Source organism: Cyrtonyx montezumae, unplaced genomic scaffold (assembly GCF_038088225.1).
Source record: "Cyrtonyx montezumae isolate F1298 unplaced genomic scaffold, pur_monq_1.0 scaffold_2, whole genome shotgun sequence".
NCBI classification, from domain to species: domain Eukaryota; kingdom Metazoa; phylum Chordata; class Aves; order Galliformes; family Odontophoridae; genus Cyrtonyx; species Cyrtonyx montezumae.
The window spans coordinates 62,426,221-62,453,718 of NW_027071936.1; the positions used below are offsets into that span (position 1 = coordinate 62,426,221).

Sequence of the window (27,498 nt, forward strand, 5' to 3'; positions counted from 1 at the left end):
AATATATATATCTATATATTCCTATACAGATATTACTTTAAAGTAACGTTACAGTTGTTTTTCTAGTTAAATATTTTTCTTGGTATCTTAAGTAATGATTTTCAGTTTGTTTGTGCTGTAGACTAATGCATACTTATAAGTCTTCTAGATTTAATATGCATGGTTTAAATTGTTATACTATAAGAAGCATGTCTTTGAAAGGCATAGTTTACCCTCTGTAGCTAACACTGTAGTTATGTATCTATATCACTTCTATATTTTTATGTAATAAGGCATCACAGTTTTAAAACTTTGGCATGAGAATATAAAATATCACCATAAATGAGTACTTCATTTCCAGCCACAAAGGCTGAAGAACAAAACACAGCAGTATTTTTGTGGGAAAAGTGAATATATTGCGTCTCAGTGTCAGAAGTTCTTGTGCTTATGTCAGCATATAGTTGGAAAGCACGACAGTCCCTTAGGTGTGTGATGCACAGTGACTGTGTGTGATGTGTTTGGTCAGAAGGACACCCGATCAATCTTATGCCTGTTGATGTTCTTGAGATGCCAGAATACAGAGTTCATAGCTATAGGAAAGGCCAAATTTGAAGAGGTTTTCTATTTTTATATAAGAGGTGGTCAGTGCCATTAGGAGTGTGTAGGTGGACAACACATACTGCAGATAAGGAGTCTGCAATGCAAGTCTTCAGTGTGCTGAAGATTTGGAAAAACGGCTAAAAGAAATGCCCAGTCCTCGGATTTGTGAGCCTGAGTGTCTCCATAGGGACATCCCCGTGTGGATCAGGGCATTGCAGAATGGGGGTCTTGCTCACCTTGCAGCTGTGTGGCCACCTCTAGGTGCCTACAGGTGATAAATGGGGAGCTGTGGTCTCAAACTCTCATGTAGTTGGTGGATGTGGCCCAAAGGCTGACACCTGATGCCCATAGAGAAGGTATGTGAGAGAACACCCCTGTGTGTGTGTGTGTAAGAAGAAGAGCATTCCTGTGCATACACTGAGATGTGTTTATTTTACCACTCTAATACTTTATTGAATTTAAATTAAAACAGATCTCCTACAAGTTGAACTTTTAACAGACCAGTTATTGTCATTCTGCTGTAATTGCACTTTAATGTCATTTGAATAACAATCGGAAAGGGGCAAACAAAATTTATGTACAATTAAACAGCTGCAGCTGCACCAAATACAAGTGTGTGAAAGTTTCCAGATAGGAGCTTTATTTTGGCAGTGATTTTGGCAAAATAATTGTCCTTTTAGTGCAGCTCAACATCTGCGTGCAGTTTAAAAGCTTTGTTACCTCTCAAATAATTAGCTGCTGAGCTCTCATTGTGTTTTAATGTGGTAAAAGACCCCAGTACAAAATATTCCAACCTTAAAAATAGCAAACTGTGCTGTAGTCTTGTTAAATTTATGTGCATTTCCACAGCTAAGCATCGCTAGGGGGTATGAAAATATCTGAGCCATGTTCTCTGTGAAGAGCATTCCAAGTAGTGGTGTATGAGCAAAGCCGTGCACGCACGCACACTTCTCACACTTATCTCAGAAAACAAATGTGTTATTATTTGAACTGTCCCAGGATCTAAGGGCAGTGTGTGTGAGCAGACAGCTCTACTTCGAAAAAGTCCTGTGTGATTCTCCAGCGTCGGGCGCTCTGTGCTGCAGGATAGCTGTGCTGAGTTTGGGGTGCATGGTTTGTGAGCCCCATATGCAACAGCCCCTCTTGAAAGCCCTCGTTTCTAAGATGCAGGTGTTGATTCTGAATTTGCCATTTTTATGGAGTCTCTGTGCGAGCCTCAGTAAATGTATTGGTGAGCAGGACCACCTGATCCCTCAGGGTTGGGAGCAGGGGGCAATCTACTGAATGTGGTGGGTGGTGGGAACTGGTGGCCTTGAGGGCCCTTGGTTGTTGGGTTTTATTGGGTCAACCCAAGCCATTCTGTGAGGTGAGAGCTGAGATAAGTGAGCTACGCAGTGCCTGGTGCTGCTTTGGGAAGTTGTGAGGGTAGCTCACAGCGGGCAGGTGGACAGAAGAAGCTCTTGGACATGGGGCACAGCACTAAAACGAGTCGGTGGGGACTTCTCTGCAGCACTCAAATTCCAAGATCTCTGTGTGCTGGTGGACTGCATCTCAGATCTTCAGCGTATGAAAATTTCTCTTTTAAGCGTCGCTGATGTTAATGGCTTGCTCAGAAGCCGCTTGTGACATGGGTTTTCCCATCCTGCACACATCCTTCCTGGCGGCAGACAGCCTTCCCCTGATGTTCTGACTCTGTGGGTACAGGATGAGGAAGTAAAGTCCTTTGTGATGGACAGGCTCGAGTCTGGAGGTCAAAATGAATGAAAACCTCAGTCAGGGTTAAAATTCACCTCTCCACCATGCTTACCTCCAGCTGTTGAGTCACATTAAATCTTTCTGAGTACTTTGTAAGTCAAACAAGAAACTGAACAACCTACGCAGACATCTTTAGGCAGACGTTCTTCTTTCTGTTTGGATACGCTCTGTGCCATTGCCAGAATATTTTGGAAGAGAACTGTCTTCATCTGGTTTTATTTGCGTGTTACTGCCAGGTAAGATTGCTGTCGTATGCTGGGATACTTTTCCCATTTTAAGCTCTAGAGTAGAAAATTATTAAAGACAGCCTTTCGGGCTGTATGGTTTTTATCTGCTTACAGTTTTGTTCCAGTAAATTATTTTAAGCTCAGTTAATTTCACCATTATCTAACCTTCTATTCATGTAGGTAATAATAAAAAGAAGAAAAAAAAACCAACGGACTCTTGTAGAAAACTTGTGAAAGGTGAATAATTTGACTTTTAGAAATCGGTTGTAACTTGATTTCTTGGCCTGAAATGTGCTCCATCTGTGCAAGCAAAGCACCTCCCAGTCTGTCCTCCAGATTCCCAGATAATCATAGGTTGGAAAGGACCTACAAGATCATCTAGTCCAACCAACCATCCACCCATTCCCATTGCTACCACAAGCTGCTAAACCACATCTTGTAGCTGCTCATCCAGACGTCTCTTGAACACTGCCAGGGATGGCAGTTTTTTCTCATAAATTTCTGACCAAACTCTACAGATTTGCAGCACTAACCTCTCCTTGCTAGTCCAGTAGTCGGAGATAATTTATCCTCATGTAAATAGTGAACGTAAAAAGTGCACTGCTTGAAGAACCTGGTTGACTTCTCAAGTTGTAAACAGTAAATCGTGTTGTTTGCTAACAGGAGAGCTCCGCTTTCCCCTCCCTCTCCTTTTTGTGTCTAAGAACAGAGTGTTAATGGGGACTGAAAATCCACAGCAGGCCTGGAAACTGAAGGAGGAGATCATAGGATCACAGAATTGCTGTAGTTGGAAAAGAACACTAAGGTCACCAAGTCCGACCACCAGCTCATCCCCACCATGCCCACGGACCACGTCCCCACCATGCCACATCTCCACAGTTCTTGAACACCTCCGGGGACGGTGACTCCACCACCCCAACACTGTTGGGTTTTGGCACTGGGTATGTGCTGGGTACTGCATCAGGCATCCCCGAGCAGTGAGTTACAGCATGCTTGGAAAACCATTACTGTATGGTTGCTCGGAGCTTTGTACTTCTCTAAGGCACTCATATTTGCTATTGCCAAAGGCAGGATGATGGGTTTGATTTGACCCAATACAGCATTTGTGTGATGCAGCTGTAGGAAGTGAGGGTTTGGAGGAGAAGGGGAAGAGAAGTAGCAAAGTGTTCAAGTGCAGGAAAGAAGCACGAGTGCAAAGCGTTTTGGGTTATACAGTTATCCCTTTGGGCTTTTAACAAGTAATTTTTTCCCCCTTAGATGTTTTCACAGCTTTAATTTCAGTACTTAATCACTTGATACTTAATAAGCTTAATTTTAATATATTTAGTTTCAAATATGTCTTCTATTTAGATGCACAGAACTGCACTTTCTCAGAATTACGTAACAAGTTCGTTTTCAGCATATTTTATTCTTCTTTGAAAGGCTGAAATGTACGATTATATATTCGTGTGACAGAACCATTTCATGAGTCCATCAGCAAAGCAGAGAGTTTTATAATGGATTTATTGTGTGCTTTGAGTAATTCGGGACAAGAGCCACAGAGATATTTATTTGATGTATTTTTAATTCAAAAAATGCCTCCGATTAAATGGGAGAAGTTATTATATATTAATACATTTTTAAAGTATTACACTACTCTTAAATCATATTCTTCCTCACACATTATGTAGCCTTTGTGTTACCAAACATGAAAAACAGCTTATAGACTTGAGTGGCAGAGACTGCCAGCATTTATCTGGATGTGACTGAGAGAAAATTAATTGAAGGCAATGAAAAAAGTGACAGTACACGGTAATATTTTTATCGTGCCCAGCGTCAGTAGATATTCTTTAGCTGCTGTCCTTCTCTGTCTGCTTTGGTCGGGCTCCTGATGTGTTTATGGTTGGAAAAATAAAGGGTGTTTTTCTCTTTTACTGATGTAGCACTGAATGTCCACTCAGGAAAAAGTCAGTCACAGCTACCTGGACTGGAAGGACTTCAGAATATTTCACTGCTACTGTTGTCTCAGCCTGGTGTGGTTGGCAGTGTCATTGCAGAGGCACCAGTCATTGCACAAGTGATGCCACGAGTGTTGAAAGGGTGGGAATGAGAAATGCGCATAAAGTGATATTGCTTTTTGGCTTATGGAAAAGTGGGGAAAGTCTTATTATCAGTTTCCAAAAGCAGAAGTGCTCTGGTCCTTAAGGGAACTCAGTGCTTTACTGAGATGCAGTTTCACAGAGCACTTTTGGACAGTGACGAATGTGGTGATGTCAGCTCCAGCTGGCGGGGCCTCTTTCTCCTGTTCTGCCTTATCTGCTGCATCTTGAAGTCCTCGATCCGAGTTCACACCATGGGGCCATGATTTCATCTGGCACTTTCAGAAAGTTACGAGAGTATGGATAATAATGGGTTGTGTGGTTTAAGATAATCTGCGTCTCCTCTGGTTGATCTTCCAGCAGTGGATGTGGATCTCCAAGTTAATGGCTTCCACTGGAATGCCTTCCACTATATGCACAAGCTTCAGTTGTCTTAAATGTAGTGTTGATGACTTCACGTGTGTGTGTGTGCATGTATCTTCCACAAACCTATATATGCACATTTTTATTGGGTGAAGTTTGGATCAGAAATGGAATCACACCATTTGTGTGCATGTATTTGTGACTAATGCATTTGTGAAACAACAAGAACAAAAAAAGATGAGTCTTGCACGAGCCTACACAACTTGTCAGTCTCTTCAGCTGCATGCAAAGCCTGTTGCTTGCTAGTATTTCTTTTCTTGTCTTTCAGCGAGGTAGTGGTTGAATTTTGCGTGTGTTCACTGCTGGAAATCTCTGTTAGGTTTTATCATCAGTAAATACAGAATTCACTCTTTTTCATCCTGTTTAAAATATTTAAAGTCAGGAAAGGTTGTTTTTGGTGGTGCTCAGCATTTGGCACTCACTGAAAGGCAAGTAAGTTTTAGCTGTACCTTAATCATAGAATCACAGAATCACCAAAGTTGGAAGAGACCTACAGGACCATCCAGCCACCATCCAGCCCAACCATCCACCTATCACCAGTCGTTCCCACTAAACCACGTTCCTCAACACAATGTGTAAACATTCCTTGAACACCTCCAAGGTCAGTGACTCCACCACCTCCCTGGGCAGCCCATTCCAGTGCCTGACCACTCTTTCAGAGAGGTATTTTCTAACATCCAGTCTGAGTCTGCCCTGGCACAGCTTGAAGCCATTCCCTCTCATCCTCTCATAAGTTACAAGAGAGAAGAGGCCGACCTCCAGTTACAGTAGCAGTAGTAGCAATTGTAGCTTGAAAGCAGAACTCAGTAAAGCAAATCTTGATTTATGATTATACAACTGCAGCTTTTGTAGCTGTACTGTTAGTGATGTAAAAATGTCATGTGAGCTTATTTAAAATGAGTATAAAAACACGTAAAAATGATGTAGAGTCAGCTGGGGGTGAACCGCCTACTTGTCTTATATCACTGCAAACATAGTGGACCATGACTCAATAATAATAATCAAATATTTGCAGGTGCAGTTACTGTACCCGTGAAAGGTTGAAGCAGCTTTAACACGTGCACTTCCCCATTTTCATAATGGTTAAATAAAACAGAGTAACGTCAGCTTCTAAGGGAATTTCTGCTTACCAAGACAGTGAGGAGAGGAGAAATGAGGAACAGCAGCAATAATTGCCTCTTTTTTTTTTTCTTTAAACTGTTAATTTTCCCTACAATCAAATAACATACGAGTGCCAGGACGTGTACCTCATTTGCCAGGATGTCCAAATTGTTCATCATCACCCGCCTCGAGTGCGCTGACTGCTCGGGTGGGCAGCAGAAAGCCTTTGTGTTACAGACAGATGGCACAGAGACAGCGGTAACTGTGAGTAGAACAGAAACCTGTGAGAACTTGTTGTAAGTACACGCTGGAGTTTGTTCTGAAGGTCGTCTTATTTCTCGCAGCTGCAGAATTGGATTTAAGGAGCAGCACTTTGCTTATTCTGTTGTATCAGACAAGTACCTAAAATGCCAGTTTCCGGTCTGCTTGCTTCTTTTGAAGAAAGAAGGATGGTTCCTGCTGCTTCTTCAGTATCAAAACAAAGGGAAAAAGGAAAGAGAGTCTGGAAAAGAACCAGTGCTCCCTCCCCAGACCTGCTTACTCTGTGGTATAGAGCCCTGCTGGTGTCAAAGGGCCGGTGAAGCACCTGAGTAAATGTGCTTTCATAGGAATGACCATTTGAGAGAGCTGTCATCCTGCTGGGTTTTTATTTTCAGGGCCGTGCTGGGAGTCAGGCTGGGTACCCCTGCCAGGAGAGGGCACGTTCTGAGGGATGCCTCTGGGACTGATGCAGAAGGCGATGGTCCTGGGTTCCTTTACTGGTTGTTTTCTGAAGAGCTGATGGTCCTTCCATGGCTTCATAGCCCAGGTGCTTGCTTTCTGTGCTTTCCTAGGTAGCTCGGGGAGCACTTTGATGGGGATGCTGCAGGCAGTGGGCGGTTGGTTCCAAGTTCTGCTCTGGCAGATGCAAGAAAGGAAAATTCGTGACCAAAGCACCTTTAGAACTCCTACATCTGGCAGAGAAATGTTGGATTATTATTTCATTATTGTACTTAATTGCTTTCCATGCTGTAAAGATACACTGAGTCAAGTCAGGAGTTTGGAATGTGCACAAGCCGCAGCTATTCTTCCTCTTCTATTTGTGTAGATAGCATGTAAAGCCTCAATTTTTTTATATTTTTATCAAATGCATATTCAATATTTACTTCTTAATTTCTAATTAGTATTTTAAAATACTCAAGTTACTCACATTCTGTTGATGCTATTTCTCCCATCTGTTTCTAATTTGTTTTAATTTTTTGACCCTCATCTTTTTCCCTTGCTAAATTTTCTCCGATGCCATAAGTGCTGCTTTTCTTGAAGTGCTTTTTTATTACTTTCTTTCTTTCTTTCTTTCTCTCTTTCTCTCTTTCTCTCTTTCTTTCTTTCTTTCTTTCTTTCTTTCTTTCTTTCTTTCTTTCTTTCTTTCTTTCTTTCTTTCTTTCTTTCTTTCTTTCTTTCTTTCTTTCTTTCTTTCTTTCTTTCTTTCTTTCTTTCTTTCTTTCTTTCTCTTTCTTTCTCTCTTTCTTTCTCTCTTTCTCTCTTTCTTTCTCTCTTTCTTTCTTTTCTTTCTCTCTTTCTTTCTTTCTTTCTTTTCTTTCTCTCTTTCTTTCTTTCTTTCTTTTCTTTCTCTCTTTCTCTCTGTCTGTCTTTTTGCATTGGTGGGCTGTGTAGGGCATTACAAGATTATTTTAACAGCAGAGGTAGCATTCTCCATTTGGTCACTTCGGGTGCCCACTAATGAGGAGCCCTCTCAAATTCTCACTCCTTTCTAAGAAATACTTCTGTGTGTGCATCCAGGTGCTGCTTTGAGTTGAACTCTGCCATTCGAGAATCTCTCAGTATTCCTCATTCTGTTACCAAGTGTGGATGTTGCAAATAAACAGAAATGATGTTCTTGGTGCCTCACGTGCCTCCCGCACTCGTTGGTCTGGGGAAGAGCTGGCTTTCTTACCAGGCTTGAATTTTTTTTCTGTATGTATTCAGATATCTCATTGTGTCTTTTGACAGATTAATTCCATTTTAATTTTTCACCTTCGCTTTGCGTTGTGTCAGCACAAGCAGTTCTGCACCAAACCCATCTGTCTCCTCTTTGCTACCGAGCGCGTCCCACTTCTTAAAGCAGAAGCCAAGAAGAAATGTGTTGAAGGATGTGTTGAATTACGTTTCTTGCAGTGACACAGTACTAATCACCGGGAAGACTTGAGGAGGGAGAAACGCAGCAGCGTTTTGTTTTGCAAACACTGTTCCCTTCCTTTTGTGTGCGCTGTCAGCTTAGCGTCACCATCTCCTCTTGGTTGAGTTCAGGCAGGAAGCGCAGATCGGAGGGGCGATTGCACATCGCCTCTCACAAATGTCTTCAGTCAATAATTCAGGAAAAGAATTACTTCCCCGCGTTCGACTGGAGCGCGGCTTAGTGAGATTGACTGTATTTTAATCATCGCATTTGTGCTTTCTGTTATTAAAGTATTTTGTTACATGGCTATAAAGGCTTGCAATTAAAACTTAATGCTTCTGTCTCGTACAAGAATGATCAACTCCTATTTAAACGTTTTGAGAGATGGCCTATCTGTGTCTGTTGAAGGGGTGCTTTGTTGCCCAAGCGCTGATTGAGTTTTCTGATGCTCCACGTGCTTAATTCTATGTATGTGTATGTATCTCTCAATGGCCTTCGGTTTCCCTTTATCTGCAGTAAGGGCTTAGATGCTGGACGTGCTGTGTCGTCTTCCAGGACTCAATCTTATTTTCAGTGGGCTTTTATTTTACAGGAGGAGCTGTCTCTTTGCACAGGAGATTTCTGAGATTAGTCGTTACTGTTCTATATTTATTTTTTATCTGAGGAGCACTTTGGAGCTTTATTTTGCTTTACACTTAGATTATAAAGCTTTTAGGGGTCCTCTCCTTTTGCTTTATGCAGCATTCAGCACAATGGTTTTGGGTCTGATTTTTTGGGGGACTTATAAATTCTGTGCTATTCTGTGTCTTTAAAGTAATGAAAATTCACTAAGTAGTTGTTACAATCCTGGTTATACCTTCCACAAAGCTCATTCACTCTTCAAATCCCTTGTAAGTTGCCAACCTTCTGGGTACTCAGCAGGGAGCAAATATTTGCTTCCTGGAGGTTTCATTTAATCGAATGACCCAGATGTATTACCCTTCATGTCGGTTTGAACATGAAATCTTCTCTGTTCACAAGGAGGAATTTCCTTGTTGGGAAGCAGGCAGATAATTCAAGCCAATTTGATAACCTCAGGATATTTTGTTTCTACACCGGACTGTGATGATACAAAGTCTGCTCATCTTCTGTGCAACTTTCAGTGTCAGAATATTTGAGCAGTTAAAGCAAAGGCAGAAATACAAAAACTCCTGCTGTCAAGTGCATGCTGTAAATGAGAGAAGAATGGACATGTATGTCATTGCTTTCCAGGCTGTGAATCAGTAGTGGTTATATGGGCTTAGCTGCGGTGGTCCATGATGAGGAAGGAGTTGAGTTGGCCTGGGTCTCCTTGCCTGCTTGGTGAGCTGTTTGTGGGTGCTGGTTCTGTAGAAGGGCTTGTCTCCCTGCCTGGTTTCCATGGGGATGAGTGGAAATCCTGCAGGACCCCATATTCAGAACTGTACAGTGGGGTGAGATTCTGTGGTTTAGGGCCACAAAACGCCATTGGCCACGCTGTGTGCATGTGAGACATCTAAAGGGCATTTTTCTGTGCTGAAAGCATTTTCTGTTCTGTTCTCAAGAGCAGCGTTACCAACTTGGGCTACATTTAGAAAGCAAGAGGTAGGAGGACAGACAAGCTGAGAACTTGGGATGGAGATGAGATGAGGAAGAAATGATGTACAGCAGGGGGGCATCAGCAGTTCTCCCTGATTTCTGCAGCTGCCAGCAAGTGGGGGCTTGTGGGATAGAGGAGAAGAGATGGAGGAGGATGTGGCCCTGAGCTCTGGGGCTCGCTCCTTTCCTGGTCCACGTGTAGGTTTAGGATGTGCTTCAAAGCTTGAAGAGTGTTCTTTCCAGGAGGACTGTGGTGTTTGCTTCACTACAGTGGTGGGGATGGGGAAATCTGTGTGTGTTCACTTGAGTTACTGGGATGTCTGATTGGAACTCATGAATTTGTTACATAAATTAGCACATGCTTTTCTGGTTTGGGTTTTTTAAATTGTGATCAAGTTACAGACTAAGTAGAAAGCATAAATCTGCATTTTGAGGAGCTGTTGGATTTTCAGATGCGTCTTTCAGTCTGGCCATGCAGGAGACAAACTGAAACAGTCAGCTCAATAACACTGTCAGGATCCAGTACATCTCTATAGATCTCTTGCACCTGCCTCCATCAGAAGCAAGTTGTAGGAAGGTTACTTTGAACGAGATGATCTGTTTTTCCTCTCATCCTGCCTCACAGTCACCAAAATACGCAGTGAGGCCATTTTGAGCACTGAAGTTAAGAGCAGCACGTACTGTTGTCGCATCTGTTGCAACTGTGTGTTGAAATTAGTACAAATGCAACACCATACTGAAAGCTTTTCACTAGAATTCCTTTTCCAAAAGACTGAGTCTTCTTTCTTTTTCCATCAGCTGAAAATATGTATATATATTTCAGATACTGTAGTCATTGCCAGTTTTAAGTCCACTCATTGCTTAGCTTGGTGGGCAAAGAAAACACCCCAACAAACCAAACCTTCCCATAGCATCAGTGTTGTCAGTGCTGTTGGAAACAACGGGGAGGATTTGTCAGGCAGAGGTCGTGCACAGGAGCACTGCAGAGCTCTCCACTGTTCCCTTGCCAAGAGGCAGCTGGAGGCAGCACTCAGTGCTGCGCTGATACACGGGGTCCTGCCTGCAACACCTTCACGTGGGAAGGAAGCAGAGTTAAGTCAGCATTATTAAAAACTGCAGGTATGCTGATTTCAGGTACAAAGCACCTCGGCCTGCTGCCATCTGTTCCTTTTTTTCCTCTCTCTTTTTTTTTTTCCCTTTGTTGCTGCGATTCAGTCCATGTGGTTCGAGGTGATGAGCATCAAAGCCACTCCTGTGAAATGCACTTTTAAAAAAATGACATGAAATTAGTGATTAGGAATGAAAAGGACATCAATAGAATAACTGTCATCAGTATAGTAATATTTCCATGCATTATTTATGAACAAATGTTTGATAATATGGCCACATTTTTCATCCGTAGGGCCATGTATTTGCTATTAAATAAAATATGAATGCTATTAGAATTTTATTTAACCCAAACAATCTCTGTACTAAAACAAAAATCAGTTTGCCACCGGTTGCACTTGCTGGAGGTTTGAGTTATTTATCTTTCATTGCAACATTTAGCGGATTTGAACCATTTTTAAGTAATGAGGTTTGCACTTAGAGCCTCCAGTCCTTACCACGATGCAGCTTTGAAGATCTACTGCAGATCTACTGCTGAAATGTCATTGATGTAAATGGCTCTTTTACCACATTCGTGGACTCTACTGAAGAACGATAGTGGTGTGGCTGCCAGAGGAGAAGAGCCCAGGAAATGTTGCTTAATCATGGTGGGTTTTGGGGTGGGCTTTCTTTGGTTTAGTTGTTCTTTTAATAGCCCAAGTTGCGTTTTTGCCTCTAAAAATAACAAAATGGATATTTCTTTGTGAACAGTCACATCATTGCTAATATTGTTGAGAATGGGTAAGAGCTGAAAATTAGGCAACATTCAAATTACATTTCAGAAGCCATGCTCGCCACAGGAGCTATAATTTCACTCCCAGGAGAGCTTTAAAAGCTACTGGCATGCTGTCATCCGAGTCCCATAATAGATGGTAATGTTCCTTAAGTTAGGCTTTGTTTAAAAAACAAAACAACTTTTTCTGAATGAAACGTGGAATCATGAAATTGCTCACGAAACAATATATGTGAACTGGGACTTGAAGGAGTCATCGTACAGCCTCCAATTTTCTTGTGAATTCAAGGACCTCACAGGGAGGTGGCACTGATATGTGATGCAGGGAGGGAGGATTTGGGCACCTCGTAGGCGAGAGCCTACAGGAGGCTGCTTTGGTAGCCCACGGAGCCCAGGGGACAGCAGCCTCCAGGTGCAAGAGTGGCCACCCAAATGGTGTCTGGGAGCATGAGCAGTTGTTTGAGCAAACCAGCGTGGGGCCGTGCTGGGGAGGTGCGGTGCGAAAGGGCAGCACGTGGCTGGAAGGAGGGACGGTGCTAGGGAAACACAGCTCATGTTGAGATTTGAAAGGGAGGGCTTCCCTGGGAGGGGGAACCCAGCTGCCCCCTTCTGCTTTCTGAGCCTGTAGCTGACGGGCAGTGGGATGTGGCTGAGAGACTGGGAAGCAGAAGGTTGCTCTTATTCCGTGTTTTCCTCAAAATAAGCTGCAGAGACGGTTCCTTGTAAAGCAGGCAGTGTCCACGATGGCATACAGCAGTGACTTAAAGGTTTACTTTACAATGGCATGTGTTATTTCTTCAGTTGTAGCAAGCGTGCTAATTAAATATGGATTTATTTTACTGAAAATCTTTGAAATATCTGATACAGCTGCGAGCTGAAGTTTATTTTGGCACACTGAACTGTGCTGTCCTCTACAGTTTATTAAATGCTTAATTGGATCCCTCTGGTGTTTCATTTTAACCACCTGAAAACTACTGTCTGAGAAACAGTGGCCTTTGTGTCACGGTCATAATTATTTTAGTGCTCTGGGAAGCAGAAATTAATTGTTACTTTGTGTAGTAGATAGTTACTAATGAAAGTCAAAACTTCATACTTGGGTCTCATTCACCTTAATGGCAAACTTCATTGATTTCAGTACCATCAAGGCCTGGTCCATAAAGAGAAGAAAAAAATGCAGTGTCATTTTCTAAAAGAATACAGAAGGATGCTGTTCTCAGGTTCAAGTTCACCGACAGTCCTTTTCCATCCCAACAAGAGTAACTCTTTTGGTTGTGAAAATGTTTCATGGATGGATTAACACCATTTCTGTTGGCCTTAATTTCTACTCTTCTACTCCGTGTCTCCAGATGACGGATTTATGACTGTTTTGGGGATCCTTCAAGGGTTTTCCTGACAGAATTGACCTCATTTTTAGAGTTTTGTTTCCCAAATTGCTCTTTATTGTAAGGCATTTTTGTGCAAGGACAAAAGCAGGCTTTTTCCTAACTCAGACCCACAAGGATTTTCATTTTTGTACTTTACAAAGGATCACTCCTCTCTCACCTTCTTCCACTTTTCATGTAATACTGAAGTGTTCAGCACTAGTAAAGGACACCAAGAAGGGCAGAAGAATGTGCACACGATTCTGTGTGTCTCCTCGAAGTGACGTTTCCAAAATAGGGGTAGTTTTTATTAAAACCAATGAAGATGTACAGATTGCAGATTTCTGTTGTGGTTTGTTGCTTGCAGTAGGAGCTTCAGTTAATTGAACAGTGGGGGCAGAGCAGGGGGAGTGAGTGCAAGCTGCAGACAATACGTTACTTCTTACAGATCATTCTTCCTAGATTTTTCTGTAAGGGAAGCACAGTCTGAGCTCTGTATTCCCATTTTCAGCCTGGAATGATGATGTGTTGCTGACACAACTAAGGCCTGTACCAGGGATGGCTGTGTACCCATCCTTGGGCTCATCCCACATGCAGTGCCTCTTCAGTTGTAATGGGAGGTGTAAATATTTTACAGATTTGCTGTCCCAGCAAACAGGAGTGTTTAATAAGTGAACACTGTACATGTTCTAAAGATGAAGAACCTGGGTACGTAGAAGGGAGGTGATGTAGGATGACAGGGATGACAGGAAGCTGAGTTGATTGTACTTTTCCTGAATCTCGGCTCATGCCGTACTGCATCTGATTTCTCCCAGTTATGAGATGCCTCTGCTCCCTTACAAGAGCACCTGCCAACAAGTTTCCTCTAGGCCCCATCTTATGCAGCATCTCTGCAAGCTGGATAGAAAGGGCGTGCTGAGTCATCAGTGCAGTTGTCAGCAACTTAAACGCCAAAACTGATGGGCCACAGCCAGTTCTGCTGGTCAGGTACAAGAACAGGCTCACAGTGTGTGACAAAGGAGGTGCTAACTGCTGGAACCCCGTGCTTGGGGTAGAGAAGTGCAAGAGCCCAAGTCTTTGAGTTATTCAACAGCAGTAAAACCAACTTGGTTTGAATTTCATGCTAATAGTCCCTGAGATCATGGTTAAGTATTAGTTGCTTATGAATCAAGACCATTATTTCTTAATGAAAATAATGCTGTTTGGTAGAAATAGTCAGTAATGTGCACTTTGCAGTGCCTGGATTTCATCAGTTGTTCGGGCTTGCTCTGCATTTCTGTTTGCCAGATGTTTAGAAATAAATGTTCAGTCCAGATCTGCCCAGTGGCCCATCAGTTTCTGCAATCATACTTTACTAATAGAGATCACATCTGATACATCAGAAGAGATGCAAAAATGTGTTCAATAAGCACCAGTGTTCCAGTGGAGGAAATGGGCATGGCACCTCTCTGCTATTATTTGCCAGGGATACGAATGCATGCACAGAGTTGCACAAATGTAGAATGATTTTTTCTGATGCATCCGTGTGGGTATTCTTGGTCTGTGTGGAAAAAAAGATAACTGCATTCACCAGTGTAACCCAATGTGCAGTAAGTGGAATATGTGGTACAACTTGTTTGGGTCAGGACGGAGTGAAATGAGCTGTGATGTTCTTACAGTTTTGGTATTGTGAGCTGCCCCAAATTCTCTTTTTGTAATTATCCTGATGATTTAAAATCTTTGAATGTCCTTGTGAGAGAGATATGTCATTCTTTCCGGCAAAAATTATTTAGCTGTTTCTTTCCTCAGTTAATGTAGGGGGAGAAAATCAATGTAGAAGATAGTGTTTTAGCATTAGCTGATCCTACAGTCTCATTGGATTCCAGCATAGCAGGCTAAGTAGCAAATGCTCTTAGCAATTGTTTCTGTTAGCGGAATTTTGAAAGCACTAAGAGAAATCTTGATCCGTGGAGACAGTACAATAATTCACATTGACATATTTTACCCATTTGCCACAGGGCAAGTGGAACTATTAATGCTCCTGTACAAAAACCTTTTTCTCCTTTTCTCCTTCTTTCAAGAGCAGAACAGAAATAATGGTGATCGTAACAGTGGATTGTATGTAAAAATTCAGAGTACCCTGAAGCTATCAAAGGGGAAAAAATCCAGAAAATTTAATATCAGTGTATCTTTGCTTTTTTTTTTTTGTCACAGAAACTCTTGTGCAGTATATACATGCATGCATATATTTTTAATAGTATTTTGGAGTTTTGATGGCTGCCTCAAGCAGGAAGGCATCTCTGGGGTCAGGGAGCAGGTAGCAGTGATGGTAAAATAAGATAGTTTTGTTTGAGTGCCTCGTACACACATGAAGTGATTTGAACAAAAAAATATCCCCACTGAACCCGTTCTGTGCCCCACAACATACACTCAGCCCAGAGACAGCTGGTCCAGTGATGTATATATACACAAGGAATATTTGTTACCATTGTGTTGTTTTGCCTCCAGCTTTGAGAGACCCAATTCTATCTTCCCTTCAGCAATAGGAGCGATGTCAGCTTCAGCGTGGCACTTTTTTCCTTGGATGGTTAAAGAGTTGCAAAACTGATAGAGATTCGTGTAGAATATGGATAAATGACAAGGATTTCCACCCCTTCAGTACAATAATACTGTCTTGGAAATGAGATTTAAATATGAAGTGTTGAAAACTTTGTTGGTTAGATGTTCAGGGTGTAATAGTGCCAGAAGGAGTGGCTGCACAGTCATGATAAATGACCAAGTACGTGTTGTGTTGGGTGTTACAAAAATGCGAGCATTTTATTAGATTAAAAATGAACTATTGGGGTTTTCTGGGTTTTATTGGCGTTCTCTCTATCTCCCTCCCTCCGCTCTTTTTTCCCCCTTTTTTGTTTTTTGGAGACCACCAAGCGATGAGGCCTTAGGTCACAAATGAGATGAGTTTGACGACCTCAGCCTAAGGCCTCACAGACATCTGTCTACATCTCAAACTGTCCACAGATTTTAGGACAATTGGATATCTCTTGTCAGGAATGATCCAGAGAGGGGCCGAGAACACAACTTGAGTTGTAATTGTAAGACAGAGCATACAAAAAATCCTCCCAGCACTTCATTTTTTGTCAAATTTACAGCTGTAATGCTTAAAGGAGGAAACATTAAAAAAACTCTAATTGAACCAAGGCAGAGTGGGTTTTTTTTTTCCAGGTTTTTTTTTTTTTTTTCCATTAGGCTATTTGTTATCTCCATGAATTATGTTCATTCCTCTCCTGTGATAGCTCTCTCTGGTGTGGGTGCCTCTGTAATGTTAATCATGTAGGTGCAGCCCCTGGGAACGACACCAACTTTAACCTTTCTGGGTCATGGGTTTCAGAAGCCACTCCACTTAGAGATCAGCACAGAACAGCCACGCAGAGTATTCTCATTTGTTTCCAGGTCCTTCAGGAAAATCTAATTAATTATTTATGCACGATCTGTATGCATTTATTTATTGTTACAGCTCAGTCTCTGGCCCCCAGTAGTTAAAGGACATTTGTTCTTAAGGTAACTTCCGCATCTGTGCCCTAACTTGTACTGTTCATAAGGCGGATCAAATTGTTTCAGTTAGGAAAACAATCTGTTTGCAAAGATGTGGCAGTATTTCCCTTTTTGTGCATGCCTGCTGAACATTATTCTTCCCAATGCGATATACAGGCCTTTGCTGTGACCATTCTTTCAGATACGTAGTAATATGAACTAATACAAGCTGATTCTGGTACCAGTGTCTTCTGATCGCAGGAATGGGACTGAAATAAAACACAAGAATATAAACAAAGGAAAAGATATTTTGTGTTTATATACCCAACGCCGTTCCCTAGAATTAGCTGATAAAAACAGTGCATTGTGGATTTCTGATTGCATTGGTGTTGCTGATTTTTTTAATTGCTTGATGTGTTTCTTGGGACCTAGAAGTTCACAAGGCTCACCAGTGTGGTGAGAAATAATAGTTCGTTACAGAAGAGGAATATTGGGTGCTGTGCTTCGTAGAAAAGACTGCTTATGTTAAGGGGCTGAATAATTGTTTTGACAAAAGGAATATAAAAATCCCTGAAAAGAGTAAGATAAGCAAGGCAGTGCACTAGCTGAGGCTGACATAATGTTCCCAGCGCTGTTCTGTGCAGTCCTCTGTTGTAGGAAATTTCCCTTTTAAAGCTGTCAATGAAAGCTCTTTTCTTTCATGTAGCCCCTTTTATTTATAGATCATGATGAACTCTATGGCTGTCTAGAAAACAGCTCCCAGCCCAGGTTGCACAGGTAGGTGTCCAGGTGGGTCCTGAGCGTCTCCAGAGAAGGAGACCCCACCACCTCTCTGTGCAGCTGTGCCAGTGCTCCATCACTGCACTGTGAAGAAGTTCCCACACACATTGGTGCAGAACTTCCTATGCTTCAGTTTGTGGCCATTTCCCTTTGTCCTATCACCACACACTGCTGAGAAGAGTCCAGCCTCCTCCCTTTGCCTCCCGCTCCTTATGTATTTATAGATGTAGATCAGATCCCCTCTGAATCATCTTTTCTCAAGGCTGAACAGCCCCAGGTCTCACAGTCTTTCCTCATAAGGCAGCTGCTCCATGCCCTTTATCATCTTTGTAGCCCTCTGCTGGGCTCTTTCCAGGAGATCCCTGTCTTTTTTGTACTGGGGAGCCCAGAACTGGACACAGTGCTCCAGGTGAGGCCACACCCGGGTAGAGTAGAGTGCGAGGATCACCTCCCTTGACCTGCTGGCCACAGTCCTTTTAATGCACCCCAGGATCCCATTGGTCTTCTTGGCCACCAGGGCACACTGCTGGCTCATGGCAAACCTGTCATCCACCAGGACACCCAGGTCCCCCTTCTCAGAGCTCCTCTCCAGCAGCTCATCCCCCAACGTGTACTGGTACTTTTTCTGTCTTTGCATTATTCAGCAATACAAAGGGAGCTTTTTCAAAATGAAGTTACCCTATCACTGTGTAAATTGCCACGAAAACTGATGTCTTTTAGGCCTGGAGTTGTATTTTAGGAGTCTTGTATGCCGATAAGGATTCTTGCAGCTTACTTCTCAGCTACTGGAATTTGAACATTGAGGATGGCTAAGTGACAAAAATGGCATGAGCACCTTTATTTGGGGTTAGCAAAAGAAAAGGCATACGTCCTAATAACCGCCAATAAAACTGTTGTTAGATAACTACACCCATGTTAGGTGAGGTATTCGTTTGTTGCTGGATTTATGGAGGCACACACGTATAAAATGTGTTTCTGTGGCCAGTGGGCTGCATGTTTTACTCATGAAATCCTGCCTGTTTCTTTTTACTGTTCCACAGTCGTTGCCCATTCCCTGTTACGGATTGCCTCGGCTGTGTGTTGTTCCGTGTGCTGTAACTATGGAATCGATTTTCTCTGACCATCTCTTACAGTTTCCTCCATTCTGATGCTCTGGGTTTCTTAGAGTACAAAGGGCTGTTTGTGGGGTTGCTACTGGGTTTTCTTCTTACATATTTCATAGAATGGGTTTTCCAGTATTACAAGATTTTGGATATACTGATTTTAAACTGAATCTGAAGTGAGTTAGAATTAATGCTGCTGGAGCTTGCAAGTGTTATCATAGCCCACTAAGTGCTCTGAAGGTTTTCTGTAGGCAGATCTTGCTACGTTCATATGGATATATCTGATTTTTTTTGTGTGTTCCAGGTGTTTTCTGCCACTTGTTTCAGCTGCTGTGCAGTCTGAGAGTTACTGAAGGCGTCTGTGCAGTGGTGATGACTGTTACGTGGTACTGTCAGACTTTAATTGTGTATGGAGGTGGAAGCAAAGGCACTGCAGGGAGATGTGTGTTTGAGGATGGTGTGATGACTCACTCGAGGTCACTTTTCTCATGAGCCATTCTCTTACCATGGCGTTGGGTGATAGTGTAGAGCTGGTGACACAGTGCTGGGTACACAGCTGGGAGCCTCAGTCTGGAAGAGGAGGACATTGAAGACTAATAATCTGTAATCATCCCAAGTGAAATTGGCAGTGCAGGAGAGTTCTGCTTCAGTGCCAGAAATGTCTGTGATTCTCCTTGGTTGCATGCAAGGTCTGTGACTGCAGAGTGACACTTCCACTTATGGCTGCTTTGGTTTTTGCATCCTTCAGGATCTTTCCTGGTTTTTCAGATGTGTCGTCCTCTCAGTGTGAGAGAAAGGTCTCTGGATAAATACTTGGTCAGATGTTATTTTTATTTCATACCTTCTTTCAAATTATTTTTCTTGGGGTCTGAAGTTTCACAATATGTTTCCAGTACCACTGTGGTATTTTCTACACCGCTTAATGAATGAATAACATTTGTAAGTGTGAATTTGGAATAATCTGGTCCAAGTATAGCTTTTTTTTCTGGCTACTTATTGTGCAGCTTTGACAAAAACAAGATCTAATGTGTGTTACAAAGGAACCAAAGAAAAGGTAGAGCATAGCAGAGTGCAAATTAGATTACAGCGCAGACCGCTAGCTTACTGCCAGTCCAAATTGGTCTGTCTGTGCTGCATTTTTAAAGGTGCCACCTACGGCTGCTTTAGCCTTGTGCCAGGCTCAAAATAGTAAATCCCACTTCTGAGCAGAAAATTGCCTCAGGTTTGAAGTAATGCTGGCAAATCTTAGCTGCTCATAGTTTCAGAGCTAGAGCGGCACAGATAGAGCCTCCAGCATGAGCATCTCTCTGCTTTCTTCTGGAAATGGTTTCGCTGTCCCCTTTGGTCAGTGCAGGTGAATGTAGCTCATGCACAAAGCTGAAGATACAGCACAGTTGGAAATTCACTCAGGACATCTGCTGGCCGTGCTTAGGCTGCTGGGCAGTTAATTATTCTCCACGTTACCTGCAGAATTAGTGCCATCAAACAGGTTATCGAAGGTATTACAGGTTTGCAGTTCTCTGATCCTTGCAGTTGGCTTAGATATATCTGTCCCTTCACTTGCTGTGTCTTTGTGTGCAGAATGTAGCACCACAAAAGGTGGTTCTGTGCAGTTTTAAAGAGAATAGCACAATTTAATAGCACAGTTTTAGAGAGAACCTTGGATATCATAGCTACTCTGAATGAGCCTGAACCCACTGCCCTTCATCAGTTCTCTGATGAAGGGCAGTGGGTTCAGGCTCATTCTGAACCCACTGCCCTTCATCAGTTCTCTGATCCTTGCAGTTGGCTTAGATATATCTGTCCCTTCACTTGCTGTGTCTTTGTGTGCAGAATGTAGCACCACAAAAGGTGGTTCTGTGCAGTTTTAAAGAGAATAGCACAATTTAATAGCACAGTTTTAGAGAGAACCTTGGATATCATAGCTACTCTGAATGAGCCTGAACCCACTGCCCTTCATCACACAAAAAATATTACTCTGCTTCCCGAATCAAGACTTGAGAAGCAAATTACCACTCAGCTGTAGCTTGCTGCAAACCAGTTATGTAGAAGTAAGTGCAGAATGTTATTATTCTAGTTCACTGTGATGGAAGTATATTGTACTAATATAGAATTATAATTGAACTTTCGGTGTAATGTATTCTGTCCAGGTGCCTTTTTGAACAGCTTCGGAGGCAGCTACCCTGGTGGCTGAGGGCTGGCTGGGGGGCTCCCCACTGCCCGCAGGGTTTGGTTGGTAACCAGTTCCATTTTTAGGGATCTCACTAAAACAAGGAGGCTCAGCATAGGATCTCTGCAACTTACGCAGTTTGAACGAGCTCCAGCATTTCAGACAGGTGAGAAGGAGAAAACCTCCCCGTGGGTTACAAACACTGTTTGTTCTGTCATGTTAATTGGCTGTTCGTTCCTGGGAGCACAGATTGTGCTGCTTCTCCTTTACCTCGAACAATGTCAAATCCCCAAAGCAGCCTTGCCAGCGCAGAAGGGAGAGAGCCATATGGGGCAGGTTGCAGTTGTTCCTTCAGGTCTGGACAGATTCCACTGTGAACAGATGGACAATGGCTGACATCCGCTAATGGTTCTCTATAGGTTTCTTCTGCTGTTCATCTCCATCTTCTTTTTCTCTTCAGCCAGAACGCAGACCTTCCTGGAAATGGTCTGTTAACTCCTCTTGACTAGGTGGAAAATGATAGCTCTCATTTCATGATAACCAGAAAATGCAGAGGATTTAATTCCGCCCTGGTTCTTGTGTTTTTAGCACTTATATGAAGAGGGTGAGATCAAGGAGAAAATCCCTTAGTCACTTAATACAGATAACATCAGAGGAGAGAGGTTTTTTGTGTTTGCTGGTTTGAAGGGAATTTATTCTTCCTTTCATTCAGCACACTGCAAGGTTTTTCAGTTTTGTGGGGCTGTTATTGCCAGGATTGAGCTGGTACAGCCATTCCGTTTTGTGAAGGGAGCAGCACACGTTTGGCATTTCAGAACTGACTTTGAATGTTTGACACAGCTGAACTTCTTGTTCATTAAGTGGAACTTTAATCTACTGCTTTGATTCTTTAGTAAACCTTCTTTTCTACGGTAGATGAAGGTCCTCTATTTTATTTCATGCTTGCGATGAGCACCATTTCTTCAAGATTAAATGTCTCCCTTCTGTCAGTTATTCTTTTTTTTTCCACTTTCAGAACCTGCTGAAAATGTTTCTCCAAAATGCCCTTTCTCTTTCACATCAACCAGGAAGTATTAACTTCTTACAGAGGGAAGTTTTACACATGAGAAGTACATTAAAAAAGAAAAAGAAAAAAAAAGGCAGCTCTAATTATAGTACACGATTGCCACGCAGTTGCAAAATGAAAGTAGGCTGATCCATGTGTGATTTATTAGCAAATGCCTTTCAGGATCTCAGTGAAAGAATTAAGGAAATATGTAAATCCAAACAAAGTCTTCTTTCCAGATTTGGAATAAATTGCATTGACTTGAGTACTCATTTTTAAAGATGTGCTTTTAGGATAAAGTTGAAATGTTGAGGCTGCTTTATTCAGCCATTCTTTTCTGCTGACATAAATCCCTTTCAGGATCTGCTAGTATCATCTGCAAGATTTGCTATTGACAAAAGCTAAGATCTTCCTTTGAAATATAATCTTTCATTTTGATGAAAAGTACGCAGAGGTTTTAAAACGATGGCTTAAAAACCTGTTACAGTGAGCATTCACATGAATGATGCATGTTTGATAATGAAGCGAGAGCACGCATACCTATGGCAAACTAAGGAACATCTGTAATACACAATCTCAGTATCTGGATGTAAGAATACTGTCAAACCTCATTTTTCACTTTAGAAAGCACGTGGCGATGTCTTGGCTCATGCTTCGATAGTCCAACAGTAAAACTTCCTCTTTCACTATCTTCAAAGTCACATCTGCTACAGATACCATACCCTAATGTATCTAATTTGTGAAAGCCCAAGGTCATGCCCTTACGGTTGGAGATTCTGAGGGTAATAAAACTTGCACTTAAATTATACATATGGCTGTTAACAGATACGCTTAAAACAATGTATTTACTCTTTAGCACATGTGTTCCTCCAGCTGACTCTTAGGAAGCCAAGAAACAGTTTGGGGGTTTTGAAAAACGCCATAATTCTTACTGCAAAGCGCAGAGGCCTCTCAGCTGTGCAACACTGCTGTTAAAAGCCACAGCAACAGCCAGAATGTGATAAGAGGATGGGAATTTTGTTACGTTCTGTGGAAGATTTAGCTGTGCTAATCAGGATGTGAAGGCAACTGACTGTTTTATGACCCAGAGCGAGCCTGAAAACATAGGAAACAAAATGGGTGGGGGGTAGCTGAAGGCTTGACTGGAGTCAGTTGCTCTGGCCCTGGGTTTTCTCAGAGTCTGCAGCTGGGAGCCACGGAGGGCAGAAAGAGAAGGGTGAAAGCAAGTTTCATTTTCTCAGTCAGAAACAGCATTGTGTGGTGTCTGAAGGACAGCTTCAGCCAGTCCTCAGTTATTTTGTTTTCCACCCTGAGCATATTCTCAGGAGCAGGTGCCCTCAGCAGCTGTCTGTGAGCAGGAGGAGAGACCTCAGGGCTCTGAGCCCGGGTCAGATAACCCTGTCCTCCAGCAGGTGCAGATCAGCACGCTGCTATTGAAAGGAGCGCAGTTGGCCGTGTAGGGAGGATCCAGCCCTCTGTGTTTTCCCAGGAAACACGGGTCCGTGATGCGCACGCACGCAGGGAAGGAAATGAGCACGGCATTAACCTCCACAGCGCGTGTTCAGCTCTGCACGCCGTCAGGAAAGAAAAAGAGCAAGCATATGAGTCCCTTCATGAAGCAGCGCAGAGAATCCCAAGCTGCAGTATTAATAACCTCCTGTTACTGAATACTCCATCTGTTCCCCATGCCAACGTGTCCTCACTCGGAGCACTCCCCCTGTCACAATATTTGGTGCCACACTCCCTCCCCCATCATTGCTGAGCACGTCCCCCCCCCCCCCGTGCCCCTCTGAGGGCTCTCTGTGTTTCGCTACAAAAACGGGACCGAGCTCTGACTGCAAGCCTGAGCCTTCGTTTTTGCTTCTCGCTTTTCCCCGAGCTACTTCCACGTTTTCTGAGGGCTCACTAGGTGTCATCATCTGTATCTGTACGTATTTCTTTAACCCGTTTGCTAACATCAGTAAAGCGGTTCACCACTTCAAAGCGAAGCGTGAGTGAGTCGGGCGGGCGCGCCGGGGCCGCCGCCGCAGTCCTCACGCCCACAGCGCGACCCGGAGCCCCGCGCTCGGCTGCAGCGCTTTCCCTCTCTCGGTCGGCCGCTGCACCGCAGCAGAAGTGCCGCTCTCCCGTCACCGAATCGAGAAGACCGAGCCCCGCGGCTGCGGCCGGGCTCGGTACGAGGAGAGCGAAGCCCCGCGCTGCCGCCATGACCCCGCGCCGGGCGGGGCGGGGCGGGGCCGCCGTCAGCTGAGCCGCCCGAGGGGCAGCGCGGAGACTTTGTTTCGCGTCCGCCGCCTCCGCCGATTTTAGGGCGGCTCTTGAGGCTGCTCTCTCCAAGGGCAAAAAGCACCGCTGGTCATAAATAATAACGTCTTCTCGAAATGGATAGAACGATTGACGAGCTTGTGTTCTGGGAGAACCCCATTTGTTGCAAGGGGTCTGCAACTGCATGCCCTTAGAATGCACAAAAATAAGCTATTTTCTGAAGCTCTCTCGGAGCTCCAGTGCTCCCACACTGTGGCACGTGCAGGGAAGCAACTGTATATGTGTGTGTGTACGTCTGCTGTGGTGTCCGTAAGATGTTGGACCCCATCTCCTCGAGATAGAGGGCTGCACTCCCTCATGCCACAATCCACATCTCAGATTTGCTTTGGAAAATGCCAGAGCATGATGCTATGGTTCTGCATTTCTTCTTGGTGGTGGTAAAGGCACAGGGATAGATGCAGCAGGTCGGGCAGCGCTTGGGGGAATGTTACTCAGCTCTTGTGGGGCCCCATCTGGAGTACTGCATCCAGACCTGGGGTCCTCTGCGCAAGAAAGGTGCAGAGCTCTTGGGATGGGTCCAGAGGAGGGTCACTATGATGATCAGAGGGCTGGAGCAGCTCTCCTGTGAGGAAAGATTGAGGGATCCAGGCTTGTTTAGCTTGGAGAAGAGGGGGCTCTGGGGAAGACCTCATTGTGGCCCTCCAGGACTTGAAGGGTGTGTATCGACAGGAGGGGGAATGACTGCTTACACAGGTTGATGCTGATAGGACAGGGGGGAATGGTTTTAAACTAAGACAGGAGATTTAGGCTAGAAGTTAGGAGGAAGTTTTTCACTCAGAGGGCGGTGATGCACTGGAACAGGTCGCTCAGAGAGGATGTGGATGCTCCACCCCTGGAGGCACTCAAGGCCAGGCTGGATGGGGCTCTGGACAGCCTGGGCTGGTGGTTGGTGACTGCCCACAGCAGGGGGGTTGAGCTAGATGATCTTTGAGCTCCCTTTCAGCACAGGCCATTCTGTGATTCTATTGATAAGTATTTACAAAGGGGAAAAAGCACACAAAACAAGACCTATGTGATCTTCTGAGGTTGCAGCGAGTGCCAGCAGCGAGCCCTAGCGCTGAGGCAATGAGCGTTAACGCATCCCGATCGCGTACAGCTTTAACTTCGTGAAAGCGACCGCGATTTGAAGGGAAACCTCCAGGCCTCGCGGCGCCCCACGAAAGCCGGGCCTGCAGCTCCCGCCCCGCTCTCTTTCATCCCCTCCTTCCCTCCTGGCACCACGAGATCAAGGAGCGGAAGCCCCGCCCGCATCGTCGCTGTGGCAGCGGCGAGCAGCGGCCGCTCCCCGAAGCCGGGCGGGCGGGAGTGCGCGTGCGCGCGGCGGCGGTCGGCGGGGGGACGCGCGCGCGCGCGCGCGGGGAGGGCATGCGCGCGCCCGCGCGTCAAGGCGCCTCAGTTCAGGGGCGCCCACGGAGCGGCCGCCATATGCCGCGGCGGCGCCCGCTTCCCCCGGCAGCGCGGCCGTTGCGGAGCGGCCGAGCACAGCCCGGCTCCCTCCCCGCGGCCCCGACGCTTCAATGGGAAGCTCGCACTTGCTGAACAAGGGCTTGCCGCTAGGTAACGAGCTCGGGCTTGGAGGGGGAGGGTGGGAGTGGGGGGGGGGGGATGCGTGGCGGGGCTTGGATTTGTTATCGCTACCGCTGCGGGCGGAGTGAGCGCTTCATAACTTAATCAAAATGAACGCGTGGAGAGTTGGGGGGACACACACGGAGATGGAAGTTTGGAAGCGGACGAAAGTGCGCGGGGCCCTCCGTACCCCCTCCCCCCCCCCCCCTTCTCCGCTTCCCCCCTTTTCCCCCCTCTCCCCCCGCAGTGCTCCGGTCCGCCCTGCGCTCGGGTTGGGGGGGGTGGGGGGACACACAACGTCGGGGCTGTTTATAAACATCGCCGCCTTTGATGGCGAGGAGCGGCGGCTGCGGCGTTTGTTTACTGCGCTGCTTTTGTTTCCCTCCCGGAGCGCCGAAGTCCCGCAGCCCGCCCCGCGCTTTCACCTGTTGTAGCTGCAGGGAAACGATGGTTTCGGCGGCTGCCGCCCGCCCTTATCGGGAGCGGTGTTTGCTTTTAGGCTGCGGTGGAGATAATCGCCCCCTCGGCCCCGCTGGAAATGACGAGGCCTAATAAACTGCGCCGGATCCGTACTTTTTTTTTTTTTTTTTTCTGCCCACGGAATGGAAACCAACTCTGATGTCAGTTTGTGGTGTCCGAGCGTACGTTTGGAGCGCATCGGTTCCGTGTCCGGGGCCTGACGGGGTGGGAACGGTCTCATTTCGCATTCCAGCCCCATGGCGGGGAGCTTGGTGCCCTATTAAAGTACCTTAAATCTCCCCATTGTGCCCCTGCGGGGAGGGGACGAGAGAGCACAAAGAGAAATACAATTTGCGTTTAAATAATTTCTGCTCCAAGTCGAAAGCTTTAAAATTTGTGCACTCTGTAAATAAAAAGGGTTAAGGAGCTTACTCTCTAGTAGACTGTGCTGGCAGGAGGATAATTGTCCAGTGCATCTCTTTGTTCTATGTTCTTATCTGTTTTATCTATTTTTAGCTGTGTGTTGTTGAAACAGGCGTGTGAAATAGCAACCCGAACCACTAACTTTAGTCTGCCTCCTAATGCTGCTCCTTATTGACTCCCCCCCATGCCCAAAGTGTTTCAATATTTGAGTTCTGTACTGTTTGATGGGTAACAACTCATTTGGCATGTTAGCACGTCAGCCACTGGGAAGGAGATCTGGCGACCGAACACTCGCTCCAGCTGCGATTCACTGCTGTGAATTCAGAACCAAATGAAACAGGCAGCCCTCTGCTCTCTGAGCTGAGAAATGGATATTTATGATGGGGAAATAGGAGAGTTGAGCTGTCGCCTTGTTTGGGTCATTGTTAGAGCGGAATAATCCTGGGGAGGTGGATGGAGTTTGTGTTCGTTTGGTGGCCTCCATTGGTGTGGTGCGGTCTCTGTCCTGATGTAAACAGCATCCCCTCCCATCCCAGAATACTGTAGATTCAGTATTTCTCCATCAAGCATTGTGTTTTCTAATGACTGAATTGGCAAACAGAGTAACGGCCCCAAGAATTGCTTTAGTCACACTCGGCAGAGGAGTTGAGTCAATGAAAGTGCTGTTTGGAAACGAAACTGCTACGATCACCTTTGTGAACGTTTCAGACGTGGTCACGGAGGAGCTGGAGCACACAATGCTCTGCTCGTACGGAGCTCGCCACGGCGTGATGCTTTATCATCGCGTGGAGCTCTCGACAGCACAACGAAACGAATCACAAGTGTCCTTCCGTTCGTCAGTTCGGTTAGCTCTTGACTCGTCCTTCTGTATCATAGAGATAAATGGCGTCTGCTCTTTGTTAAAAACGCGCGCTGCCTCAGTTTACTGATCCCCCTGTTCCTGAGAGTTTTGTTGCAGCGTAC

The 27,498-nt window shown here is 44.7% G+C and overlaps 1 protein-coding gene across 6 annotated transcripts in view; it reads left to right on the forward strand.

The window, feature by feature from the left end:
• The window catches only part of CTBP1 (C-terminal binding protein 1), a 211,463-nt gene that overhangs the window by 124,913 nt on the left and 59,052 nt on the right, over nucleotides 1–27,498 (forward strand). For 2 of the 6 annotated variants that reach the window (XM_065735902.1, XM_065735901.1), the window contains exon 1: nucleotides 25,459–25,644. The exons of the other annotated variants lie outside the window; for them this stretch is intronic. Coding sequence is in view for 1 of the 2 variants with exons in the window: in XM_065735901.1 (XP_065591973.1) it covers nucleotides 25,605–25,644 (40 nt within the window). In the remaining variant the exon portion in view is untranslated. Of the gene's footprint in view, nucleotides 1–25,458; nucleotides 25,645–27,498 lie in introns of those variants that run through there. 6 annotated transcript variants of the gene reach the window in all.